The 12,606-nt window shown below is 54.4% G+C and overlaps 2 protein-coding genes across 2 annotated transcripts in view; one reads left to right on the top strand and one right to left on the bottom strand.

The window, feature by feature from the left end:
- The window catches only part of LOC113995197, a 196,712-nt gene that overhangs the window by 143,249 nt on the left and 40,857 nt on the right, over positions 1 to 12,606 (bottom strand). The window lies entirely within an intron of this gene.
- Positions 5,763 to 11,021, top strand: TGOLN2 (trans-golgi network protein 2). The gene is made up of 4 exons (XM_027734799.2): positions 5,763 to 5,851; positions 6,219 to 7,444; positions 7,992 to 8,075; positions 8,643 to 11,021. The coding sequence occupies exons 1-4, from the start codon at positions 5,776 to 5,778 to the stop codon at positions 8,646 to 8,648; spliced, it is 1,392 nt and encodes a 463-aa protein (XP_027590600.1). The 5' UTR covers positions 5,763 to 5,775; the 3' UTR covers positions 8,649 to 11,021.

The following is a 12,606-nucleotide window of genomic DNA, read 5'->3' as shown; positions in this document are numbered from 1 at the left end:
GGAGGCGTTTCCATTCCACACTCCAAATTATTTAAATTTCCTTCTTTCAAAGAAAAAAAAAAAGTGCAGATTCTGGGAAGGAGCTCCATTCCTCTGCAGGAGCACCCAGGAGGACTGGCCACGTGTCGCACGGTCATGCGAGCGCCGGGGTGGAGGGGATTAGGGTGTCACCCAAAACGTGCGTGGCTGTCGCTTGAAAAGGGCCAAAATGGAGCTTTTTTCAGAGAGAGTGTTCCAAGAAAGCGGTTTTGGGCGAGGAACGCCTGGATGGCATGTGGCCTCACTCTCCCCGACACTGGGAGTGGGCTGTGGACAAACAGCTCCTTGAATTGCATTTCATGGGAAATTAAAGGCATGAAGAGACCTGTCACAAGAATTAAATCTGAACTGGAGCCAGACAGCTTCAAACAGATGTTGGGCTTCAGCAGGAGAATATTCCTTTGTTTTACTCGGCGTTTTCCCATATGGAAAAAGAACATCTGTTCCAGTGCGTTCACAGTGCTCCAGAGCTGAGACGGGATGGGATTATCCCTGCCAGAGGAGAAGGAACTGGTCACCAAACCCTGCTGGCCTCACTGCTCCTGGGAGAGAGGGTGAGACCAGTGATGTGTTGCTCCAGTCTTGGGTGGACCCGCTGGATCTGTCGTGGTTGAACGGATCATAGGATCAATACATCCATCACGCCTGCAGCAATACAGCTGGATGAAAATGCTGAATTCAGAGTGGTTTTCCATGGAAAATGGGTCCTTCCAGGGTTTATTTGTCCACTGGGAGGTGCTTCTACAGGAGGCATCTCTGCCCATGGCAGGGGATTGGAACAAACTAGTCTTTAAGGTCCCTTCCAACCTAACCATTCCATGATTCTAGAAGAGGAAAACTCTGGGGTTTGTCTTTGTTGCAGACAAAAACTGGATATCCAGTGTGTTTCCATTTGGGATGATGTGACAAGAAGGTCTGGTAGCCCCACTGCTCTGTTTCGGACAAATTTTTGATGATGTTTTCTATGATTTAACTTGTCCTCAGAGCTGGAAGGTGAAATGGAGCTGGTCAGCCTGGGGTGTTGGAGGCTTAGGACGCTCCCCAGCAGTGTTTGGCTCCCTGGAAGTAACTAAAGGGGCTCCAAGAGAGCTGGAGAGGGACTTGGGACAAGGGATGGAGGGACAGGACAAGGGGGAATGGATTCCCACTGACAGAGGGCAGGGTTAGATGGGATACTGGGAGGAAATTTTTCACCCATGAGGGTGGTGAGGCCCTGGCACAGGTTGCCCAGAGAAGCTGTGGCTGCCCCTGGATCCCTGGAAGTGTCCAAGACCAGGTTGGACGGGGCTTGGAGCAACCTGGGATAATGGAAGGTGTTCCTGCTCATGGCAGGGGGGTGGAATTGGGTGATCTGTAAGGTCCTTTCCAACCCAAACCATTTTGTGACTCCATGATTTTCCAGTTATGAGATTTCACTTTTCAAACTTGCACCAAAGCCCCACAATTTTACAGCCAGAGGCCCCAGTTTTTCCCATGAGAAATGAGGTGCTGCCGCTGCCACTGTTTCTTCACGAGGTGCCTCCCAACCACATCCAGGGAAGAGGAAAAGGTCAGGGAGGGAATGACATCCCACAGAGTGCTGGCAGCAGAGGGAAGGGGTAGCGTGTTGTGCAGAGGTGGGACAGCTGGATCCTGCCTTAGTGAGAGGCACAAAACAGCTGGAAGAGGGGACAGGGTGCCCGTGGGGTCCCCGTGGAGGCACAGCCGGGCGGGAGAGCTGGGAGCAGCCGTGGGAATGATGGAGCTGGGGCTGGAAATGAGCAGCTGCATCCTTGGTAAATCACGTTCACCATCATTGCTGCCTGTTCCCAGAGGGAAACAAAGCTCGGGAAGTGCCTGGTGTCTGCTGGCTGGGGATGGTCCAGGTGAGGAATTACCACAGAGCTGTGCTTGGGGTGGAACTGGCTGCCCCATCCCTGGAAGTGTTCAAGGCCAGACTGGACAGGCCTTGGAGCAATCTGGTCTAGGGGAAGGTGTCCGTGCCCATGGCAGAGGGGTGGGACTGGGTGGTTTTTAAGGTCTCTCCCAATCCAAACCATTCCCGGTTCCGTGAGAAGGTTTCAAACCTTTGAGAGCCGAACCCCCCAGGCTGCAGCCCTTGTGGAGTTTATTGCCAGGAGCTGGCGAACGCCTCATTAAGGGCTCGTTGGGAGCAAACTCCTGGGAGTGCTGGCCCTGGGCGCGGGAGCATCTGGGGGCCAGCTTGGAGCTTTCCCGGCCGGTTTTTGGACGTGGGGTTACTTCTGTCACCTCCTCTCGATTGCTTAATTGCAGCCACCTCCCCCCTCCCTCAGCCCCCCTGCTCCGGCTGGCCAGGCACTAATTGAAAAGCCTAATGAGGTCCCAGGGGTCTCCTGCAGAGATGAAGCTAATTAAGGGCTCCACCACGAACACCGAGGTTTCCTCAGACCTCTTTTTCGGGGGCCGGGGGGGAGAGTGCACCAGATGTCCTGTTCTCCCGCTCTGCGTGCTCAGGGCTCCTGCCAAAGCAGCTGGTGCAGAGGCAGTGGCTACACTTAATACATTTTAAATAGCATCATTAAATTCTTCCATTTGCTAATTGTTTCTCCTTTTGATCCTTTATCCTGACCAGATTAGCCCTCTGGGGGAAGGGACAGGATGGGGGATGCAGACGTGTCGGACAAGGTGAGGACTTTATTATCTTGTCACCAGACCTTGGGACAACATGTTAAAACACCCCAAATAGTGTAGATTAAGGCCAGATTTGTGTGTCCAGCCTGTTCCTGGTGGCTATTCTTAGAAAGAGTCATCTCCAAAAAGTGAGATTCCACAAGGATTCATGAGAATAGACAGCACCAGTCCAGGAACCCCCAAAACGCTGCTGAGTTGGGATGTAGAGTTGTTGTTCAGGTGATAACACACTCAGGGGACTTTTGGGGTGTCCTGTGCAGGGCCAGAAGTTGGACTTGATGGTCACTGTGGATCCCTTCCAACCCTGGATATTCCAAGATCCCATGACACAGGACCAGCAGCCGTCTCATGTTGGCTCAGGCTGTGTGGGGAGGGATGAGAGGTGAGGTGAGGTCACTGGTCCTGTTTATCCTGTTTTATCCCAAGAGAAGTGTTGGATCCTGGTGTGAGCCACCCGGCTCTGGGCTGATGTCAGCCTCATCCATGGTATTTGGGGCAGAATTCCGTTCCCAGAGGCATTGTTGTAAATCCAGAGGAACTTGGCCTCCTCTCAGTCACTCTTGACTTCCAGGGGATGATTGAAAGCTGGGCATGAGAAGCAGCCTCGATTCTCTGTTTAAATCCCAAAAAAGAGTTGGGCCAACTGTTCTGGTCTCCTTGGAAGGGCTGGCATGGGCAGAGCTGAGCAGCAGGGATTGTTGGAATGTGTTGAATTGAATTGAGATTCCCCAGAGATTGGGTTAAAAAAAGAAAGAAGAAAATCAACCACATCGTCCACGATGCTCCAAGGCAGGATTATGCCCCAGTTGTTCCTCCATCACTGTGTGGGACTCGGTTTCCATGTGATGTTTTTCCTCTTTTAGGGTTAAATGGAGTGACTGGAGAAGCTAATGGATCCGTGAAGGATTGTGATTCCTTCTGGAGACAGGTGAGACTTTGCTGCGGGATGTGCCGTGTGATGGATGAGACACCACGGAATAGTGGGTTAAACACCAACAGGTTCATCCTGGGGGCAGATGAAGGCAAAACCATTGATCTAAATGGAAAAAGGTGGGGTGATGGGGAGAACAGGTTGGGATTGGCAGGAATGAGCCAAGTCAGGGAGGAGATGGTAGAATTTGTGCGTCTGCAGAACTGCACAGGGAGGTGGAGCTGCCTGGGGAAGGACGGGCAGGGAAAAAGCTGGAGATCAAACTCCTGGAGGATGATGCCCCCTCACGCTGATGCATCTGAAACAGGAGACAGAACTGTGCAGGGTCACTGGGTAGAAGCAGGAGTGAACATGAGGAAGATGCAGGAAGAGCGCCCCAGGCCCACCTGGAGCTCCTTGTTTCACGAGGATATCCAACATGGCTCGGCGGGAGGAGGAATGCAGCGGGAGCCAAATCCTCTGGGGACAATTTTGGACACAAGAGGTGATGTGTGGCTGGGAGGTGACCCTGGGTGACATCAGTCACAGCTCCAGGACACCCAGTGCCACTGTCACTGTGCTGGACACAGCTCATGGATCCGAGGCCATCGGATCCACCTGAGGAGCTCAGCTCTGGGCTCCAGACCCTGCAGCTGGTACAGGGATCACGGGTGGATTTGGGAATGTTTCTACATTTTATCTGCATCAGGTAGAGGTGAGGTTGAGTTCCAGGCAGGAGAGCAGGAGGAGCTGCTGGAACAAGTCCAGAGGAGGACACAGAGATGCTCTGAGGGCTGGAGCCCCTCTGCTCTGGAGCCAGGCTGGGAGAGCTGTGAGTGTTCACCTGGAGAAGGCTCCAGGGAGACCCAAGAGTCCCTTCCAGGGCCTAAAGGGGCTCCAGGAGAGCTGGAGAGGGACTTGGGACACGGGCCTGGAGTGACAGGACAAGAGACAATAGCTTCAGGCTGATACAAGGCATGGTTAGATAGGATATTAGGGAAAAATTCTTGGCTGTGGGGGTAGTGAGGCCCTGGCACAGGTTGCCCAGAGAAGCTGTGGCTGCTCCACCCCTGGAAGTGTCCAAGGCCAGGTTGGAGCAACCTGGGATAGTGGAAGGTGTCCCTGCCCATGGCAGGGGGTGGAACTGGATGGTTTGGAAGGTCCCTTCCAACCCAAAGCATCCTGTGATTCTATGAATCTCTGGAAAGATGGATATTTAGTCTAGAGATGGGAGATGTAACAGCCTGAACCAAAAGCTCTCAGAAGAAAGGAGCAAACAGCCCTGGGTGCCCGGGGACAGCCACAGCCGATTTCCGGCCGCCGCTGGGAATCCTTGGGAATCGCTGCTGTTGTGCTCGGCCAGGCCGAAAAGAAAAACAATGGGTTATCCAAAAAATTAAGTAATATCTGAAAAGTAACAAGTTATCAAAAAATCCCCCAAAAACCCGGGTTATCAAAAAATGAAATAATATCCGAAAAATAACAGGTTATTAAAAAATAACAGGTTATCCAAAAAATAACAGGTTTTCCGAAAACACCATGTTATCTGAAGCAGTCCTGAACCAAAGGACAGGAAACCTGCCCTGATTTCCCAACTGCCGCCCCCACAGCCTCCCCCACTCCAGGGCCGGGAGGGCACCCCCAGCGCCCCGCTGCTCACAGCTCCCAGCCGTGGGCTCTCCAGGCCTGGGAACAGACCCCAAACCGGCGGGTTTTACCCCAAAAAGCCGCTCTGACCCCGCGCTGGGGGGAGGAGCTGCAGCCGGGCTGGCTCCGCCAGGGGGCGCCAAGCCCTTCCCGCCGTGACCCCGGGCTCTTTAAGGCCCGCCCCCGCCGGCACAAGCCACACCCTTATCGGCATAGACCACGCCCCGATCTTACAGCCCCGCCCCTAACCACGCCCCCACAAAATTACGGTCCTCTCAGCAAGCCCCACCCCCCGCTCCGCCTCGGTCCCGCCCCCACTTCTCCTTAAGCCCCGCCCAGACCCTCAGCTCTGCCCCGTCGGCACAAGCCCCGCCCTTTGTCCCTCAGCCCCCGCCCATCTCTCCAGGCACCGCCCCGTGCCCCCAGCCCCGCCCCCGCGCGGCCGGTCTCGCTCCCTCCCTCCCCCGCCCTCCCCACTCTCGCGAGATCCGCGCCCGGCAGCGGCCGCCGTGAGGGGCCCGCCCGCCATGGAGGGGCCGCGTCCGGCGCTGCCGCCGCTGCTGCCGCTGCTGCTGCTGCTGCTGCTCGCGCTCCGCGCCACCGGTGAGCCCGCCAGGGGCGCTGGCAGGGGCGGGAGGGGCAGCGAAGCCCTTGGGCCGGGGGGGCTCTGGCACCGCGCTCCGTTTGCGGGGGCTCCTCTGCCCTGGGGCCGCTGCTGGGAAGGGGCCGGGAGGGGCTCCCCGGGGTCCGCCCGTCCCCCTCTCGTAGTCCCCTCTTCCCCGGTTCCCCCTCTCCCCCTGGGGCTCCCCTCGCCTTCCCCCCCAGCTCCCACTTGCCCCCGTGGGTTCCCCCCTCCCCGCTTGGGTTTCCCCGTCGCCCTGTGGAGTTTCCCTCTCCCTCTCGGGGGATTTCCCCCTCACTGGATCTCAGTTCTCCCGGTGCTGACTGTGCCCCCCGTGTTTCCACACAGCACAGGGGCAGCAGGCGGAGAACGGCAACAATTCCCCAGTCAGCGGGGCACCGCAGCAGCCTGAAGCGGGAGCGGGAGCGGCAGGAGGAGGCGGCCAGGGGCACGGAGGGAACGGCCAGGCGGGAGCGTCCACACTCAGCGAAAAGGAGCAAGAGAATGCGGCCAACGGGAACGGAGGGCAGCAATCCCAGCCCCAAACGGGCACGAGCAGCGTAACAGAGACAGATGAGAACCAGGAGGCCAATGAACACCAGAACACAAATGTGCCTGAACAGGGCAGCGACGAAGAGAAGAAGGAGGAGGAGAATGAGTCACAGAACAATCCAGGCCAAGGCAACGGCACGGGGGATGGCCAGGACAGCACAGGCACCAATGGGGCTGGTGGAGGCAACGGTGGAGGTGGAGAGGGACAGAGCAACGGAGGCCAAGTCGGCAGCACTGGCAACCAGGCCAGCAGCTCAGGCAACAGCATCAGTGACCAGGGCGACGGCACCCAGACCCAGAGCAGCGACCCCCAGACCCAGAGCAACGGCCAGCAGAAACAGGAGAACAACGACAGCAACAGTGACAAGAACAATGGTCAGGGTGGTGGCAACAACAACAGCCAAGATGACAAGGACGGTCCCAAGAACGAGACCAGCAGCCAGGCCAGCAGTAACAAAAATGGGGCTGATGCCCAGCCTGAGAGTAACAAGAGCGAGGACAACAACAAGAGCAGCGAAAAAACAAATGCGGACAATACCCAGAGCAACAACAAGGACCAGAGCACCAACCAGGGCAGCAGTGACGGGAACAAGGATGGCAAGGATGAGGGCACCAACCCCACAAACAAGAACACCAGCCAGGACGGAAGTGACAGGCAGCAGGCCCAGAGCCAGGGCAATGCTGGTGAGAACCACAGCAATGCTGGTGACAGCCAGGGCAGCGATGGTGCCAAGCAGCCCAGCAGCCAGGACAATCAGAACTCCCAGGTGGACCAAAACCGCCCCTCACAATCATCTTCCTCCACTGCGGACGGCGACGGCTTTTTGGGCAACGAAGAGACCCCCGAAGAGGAAAACACTGAGACCGAGGAGAGCAGGGACACCTCCTTTGATCGGGAGAGAGGCAAGAGTGTTCCCTCTGTGCCCAGGGCCCGCTCGGAGAGCAGCCACTTCTTTGCCTACCTGGTGACCACGGCCGTCATCGTGGCTGCCCTGTACGTGGCCTATCACAACAAACGCAAGGTGAGTGCCCTGCTCCAACCCCTCCACATCCCCCTGAGGACTGGGATTGGAACCCACTCAGTCCTTTCCCCTCCCCCTGACTGGTTTCTCACCAGTATTTCCCAGTGTGGTTCACGTTCATGTGGCAGGACAGCAGTGTGAGGAGCAGGGTGGGGATTGTAACCAGGAAAGGACCCCTGTGGAAACTGGGTGATCTCAGCTCTGCTGCTGATTTTTGGTTGAAAGGTGAAAACACAAAGGGTTGTGAAATCCCCACTCACTGACAGTTTTCTACAGCAGGCTGCACAAGATTGGGGTTGTTTTTCCTCACAAAGCTGGTTTTGAGGGAGGAGAAAGGAAACAAATTCTTACTGTTTTTGCTTGTTGAGCAAACCTCATTATCCATCTTAGCTGGGGTCAGGTACTGATATTTATTTATTTCAAGTGCCTTTTCACAGGAAATGGGGTCATAGGAGCAGGTGAGTGAAAAACCACAGGCAAGCCTGTGTTGGAAGGGAGATAAAGCAGCTCCCCCACTCACCCTGTCCCTGTTTTTCTCTCTCCAAAGATCATTGCTTTTGCCCTGGAAGGAAAAAGATCAAAAACTGGTCGACGGCCCAAATCTGGTGATTACCAGAGACTGGATCAAAAGGTGAGACCAACTCAAAGCAGGGACTGTGTCCCCCAAGGCTGGGGGAAGGTTGGGGTGCCTGCTGTGTGCTGGAAATACAAAATGTCGACCCTTTGCATTAGAAATGGTCCCAAAGCCCTGAGTCAGTCAGTTTTGGAAAGCAGATTTTGGTCAAAGAACAGGATTTTACCAGGAAATGGAAACAAAAGTACTGAGAAATGCAGGCAGAGCTGACCCAGCTGAGCAGGGCAGAGGTGGGAGAGTCTCGAGCTCTGTTGTGCTGAAAGTTTGTGCCTGGCTCAAATGACTGTCACCAGTGAGTGAGTGAGTGAAGGGTAGGATTTGTGAGTGAAGGGTAGGATTTGTGGAGAAATCCCTTCCTTCTTCCCCTTGAAACCTTTTTCACCTCTTGTCCTTCAAGGCAGATGTTATTTTCTGCCATGGGAAGAGGAAAGGGAAGCAAATTAAGACAAGAGCTAGTGTTTGCTTTGGGAGCTCATCAGCCCTCTCCAGCCCCGAGATCTGGGCAGAGCAGCAAAGCAATTCCGAGCTTTCAAGTAATTTAAACCTTTCCTTTTGCCTTTCCAGATCTAAGGTCCTCCTTGGACATTCAATGGGATGACAAGAGCCAGCAATGGGAATGCTGTGCTGCCACAGTCGGATTTCAGTCCTCAGGAAGGAGGGGAAACATTTTTTTGTTTTGCACCTGCACCTTGATAAAGCCTCTCACTTTCCTAAATTTCTCCTTTCCCAGCTGCCTTGTTTTCCCCTTGGGCATCTGGCTGCAGGAAAAGCCAGTGCCAGCATTCCCAGAACTTGTGTGTCCCAATGCAATGGAATTTGCCATCTGCTGGACTGACCCCTCCTCTTGGGGAGGAAATTAAGGATCTGCTGCGCAAAGAGCCATGGGATTGTCCCCTTGCCTGGGCATGGAGCTGCTGTGGTCACCTCCTTCTGCTCCATCCGTTGGGTTTGGATGCTCAGGTTGGGACCGTGGTGATTGCACTTATTTGGAATTGACCCACCACGGATCCACATTCGGGGCTTCTCTCCCTGATTGAGACAGTTTTCCAGTTTCACGCCTAGATTCCCTTTTTCACGCACATCTTTGGCTGTTTTGGGGTAGTTTTTGGTGTGTAGCTCCAACCCTTCATGCTCCACGCGGGTGTTTTTCCTCCCAGTCCTCCCAGCTGAGCTGTTTGCACTGGAGGTGCTGGTTGTGGTGTGGTGCTGTGCAGGAGGGGGTCAGGCTGGGAAAGCTCCATGCCCAGTCAGTGTTGCTGTAGCAGGAGCCACTTGGGGAGGTTGTGATTGTTTCCTCTCCCTCCTCAAACACAGGAAGGAGGGAATGTAAATACCTGAGAAGTTTGGGATGAGTGAAGCTTCCAGTCCCTCAGCCTGCTCTCCTGGTTCTGTTGGACTGGTGCTGGTTGGATCGAGGGCTGCCAGAGGTGTCGGTGCCCCAGTCACACCTGTGAGGTGGGTTTTATTCCTGCAGTTCTGCTCCCAGGAGGTTTGTTGAAGCTGGGACATCTCTGGAGAGGGCACAAAGTGCCTGCCAGGCTTTTGCTTTGAATTTTTCCAATATAGGCAGAAAAAATTGGATTTGAGGAATTCAGAGCTCCTCACATGGGTCCCCACCTGCACCTGGAGCCGATGCCAACCGTGTGCCAGTCCCCTACTTGCTCACTGACTGCACAGGAATGATCCCAGGGGGTTAACTTTCCTTGTGGGGGGGATGAGAATGGCCTTTTTCCGGCCTTCCCAGGGTTGGGAAGAATTGGTTACCTGCCCTTTGGTCAGCTTGGACAAGGGCAAAGCCTTTTCCTGGTCACTGTGAAAGCTACAGCTCTAGTTTGGATTTCCTAATGACTCATTCCAAGGGGGGAGAGGGGGCTTGACCCTCTCCAAACCCAAAAATCCTCCTCCATTCCTTTTTACCAGCTGTTGACAAGCACAAGGGGTGGAAGAGGGTCCTCTTGGCTTTAAAGAGTTCTCAGGGTTTCCCTGGGAAACTTCTCAGATGCTGAAAGTACTTCAGGAGCTGTTTGGGAGAACGGGAGGGGGAGGTGGAGGGAAGGGAAACAGGGCTGGGAATGTAACCCTTGGGAAGAAGGGTGGGAACTCCTGCACCAAGCCTCCCTGCTCCAGGGATGCCATGGGATCAGCCAGGCTCACTGGGGGTCTCATTTAGGGTAGGGTGTGGGGAGGGGGCACTGACTGTTGGCTGGTGACAGCAGGGGGACAAACTCTATTCCAACGTGTGGAATTCCGTGTGTTCCCGGGCTGCTCCAGCCAGGATTTTTGGAGTGTGTGTGCTTTTTGGAGTGTGTGTGCTCTGTGCCTGCTTTGTCCTTTTTTTTTTTTTTTTTAAATTGAGTAATAATTTAGAAAGGGTTTTTTTTTCACCATCTACTCGCTGCTCTATCCTGGGAGCTGTTTCAAATCCTCTCTTGCTCCAGGCTGTGGGAATCCCACCCTAGTGCCAGCAGGGGAGGGAATATTTTGGACCTCAAACACCCTGATCCCAGGCTGGACTGAGCACGAGCTCGTTAGGGTAATGAGGATGTACCTCACAGCTCCAGGAAGCACCAAAATCTCCCCCCTCAGCAATTCCCAGGGCCATCGTGTTGTACCAACAGCCCAGGCTGTCCAAAACCTCTGGGAATTGCTCCCAGTTTGTTGAGTTTTATGGTATTTATTTTATGCAAATGTTCCAAAGGGATCAAGGTACACAGAACCTTTTCCCTTTGGACACACACATTTTCCATGGGTGGTGTCTGTTGGTACAGAGGGTTTTTTGCCAAATATTTCTGCTTTTTAGGCTTGAACCAGCACATGATTTGTTTTCTGCTGCAGTGAAATGCACCTTGCTTGGAAGGATCAGAATTTTTATAGTTCTTTGTACTGTTTTTTGATTTTCTGTGTGGTGAAGTCAATAAATGGATTAAAAAAGACCCAAACCACTGAGTTTTCACTTCTCTCTTGGTTTTGTTTTTCTGGTGTTCTTTGCATGGTTTCTGCTGGCAGCTGGCGCCGAAGTGCAGGTTGGTTCCTCTTTATGCAAAACCCAGACTGACTGATAAAAACAGCCCTTTTTTTGGAGCTGCTTGTGCTCAGGGCTCCATGTGCAGCCGGAAGGAGCCCAGACAGGCCCAACCCAGAGCGGATTTGAAGCTTCCAGTCTGCTTAACCCTGCCCAGTGTCGCCCAGTTCCGCCGAGGGGGTGGCAGGAGGTCAGGTCCCAAGAGGAGATTAAACTGCTCTGAACAGAGCTTAGTCCCAAGCTCTCCTCTTGGATTTCTTCTTTCTCCCCTAGGGAGCCTTGGAGGAGGATCCCAGCACATCCCAGCTCCTTGGAGCAGCAGAAACTGGGAGAGACTGGAAAAAAGAGACCCCAGTGGTGCAGCTTCTGCTGCCAATCAGCTGTGGAGAGGGGAAGAGAGGGTGCCATGATCCACAGTGGATTACAAGGGCACCTCTGGGGAGTGTTTCCTGCAGTGAATGGAAAAAACTTCCTCCTTTCACCGACTTTTTTCCTAAGAGGAGGAAATTCCCTGGTCCCAGTCTCTCTGATCCTGGCCTGGCAGTGGTGCTGAGGCTGGGCTGGGAACAGGGAAGGCCACTGGTTTTCTTGGGAATGGGGTTGCTGAGAGCTTTGGGGAGAAAAAAAGGTGGAAAATGAAAATGAAAATTCCCATGGGGATGTGGGGTTGAGTGCTGGGCCAAGCCTTGCTACAAGGGCCTCAAAGCACCACTCTGCTCCATGTCCTTAGGGTGATTTCCCAAAAAACACTGAATTATGCTCCAAGAACTCTCTGAACTCCTTGCCTGCTGCCACCCTGATTTGAGAGGGCTGGAAAGGTCTCGAAACATTTAACTCTGACAGGCAGAGCTGGTGTGGTGGGAAGGAACAGCCTCTCAGGTCCCCCGAGGGCAGGAAGTGGCAGGAGCACCCCGGGGTGCAGTGAGTGCCAGCTGGGGTCATGTTGGGGTGACTGCCCAGGATTCAGTGCAGGAGTGGAAATACTGTGAAATAAAATCAGAAATACTTTGCCAACTCAGAGCCCTGGGTTGGGCTCTGCTTATCAGGGCTGGGTTGCTGAGATTCTGATACAGGTGGTTTAGCAGAGAGGCCTGGAGGGTGGAGGGGGTGGAGGATGTTTAATGCACGAGAAACTGGGCAAAACTGGGCGAAACTGGACACTGAGGTGAGAGCTGGGGTTGGGTCTGTGCCCTTCAACCCCCCTGCTCTTGTGCCAGCTGCGACAGGAGGGTGGAGCCGGGGGGGGATTGGGCTCTGCTACCTGGGAACAAGAGGAAATGGCCTCAAGTTGTGCCAGGGGAGGTTTAGGTTGGATATTGGGAAAACTCCATCATGGGAAGGGCTGTCCAGCTGTGGCACAGCTGCCCAGGGCAGGGGTGGAGTCCCCATCCCTGGAGGGATTTAAGAGCCATGTGCATGTGGCACTTGGGGACATGAGTTAGTGGTGGCCTTGGCAGTGCTCTGATGATCTCAGGGTTTTTTTCCCACCTAAATGATTCCATGATT

Source organism: Pipra filicauda, unplaced genomic scaffold (assembly GCF_003945595.2).
Source record: "Pipra filicauda isolate LSUMZ 115617 unplaced genomic scaffold, ASM394559v2 scaffold480_size458065_pilon, whole genome shotgun sequence".
In the NCBI taxonomy this organism is placed as follows: domain Eukaryota; kingdom Metazoa; phylum Chordata; class Aves; order Passeriformes; family Pipridae; genus Pipra; species Pipra filicauda.
Note: the sequence above shows the minus strand (reverse complement) of the source record. Positions and strands in the feature narration are given on the sequence as shown.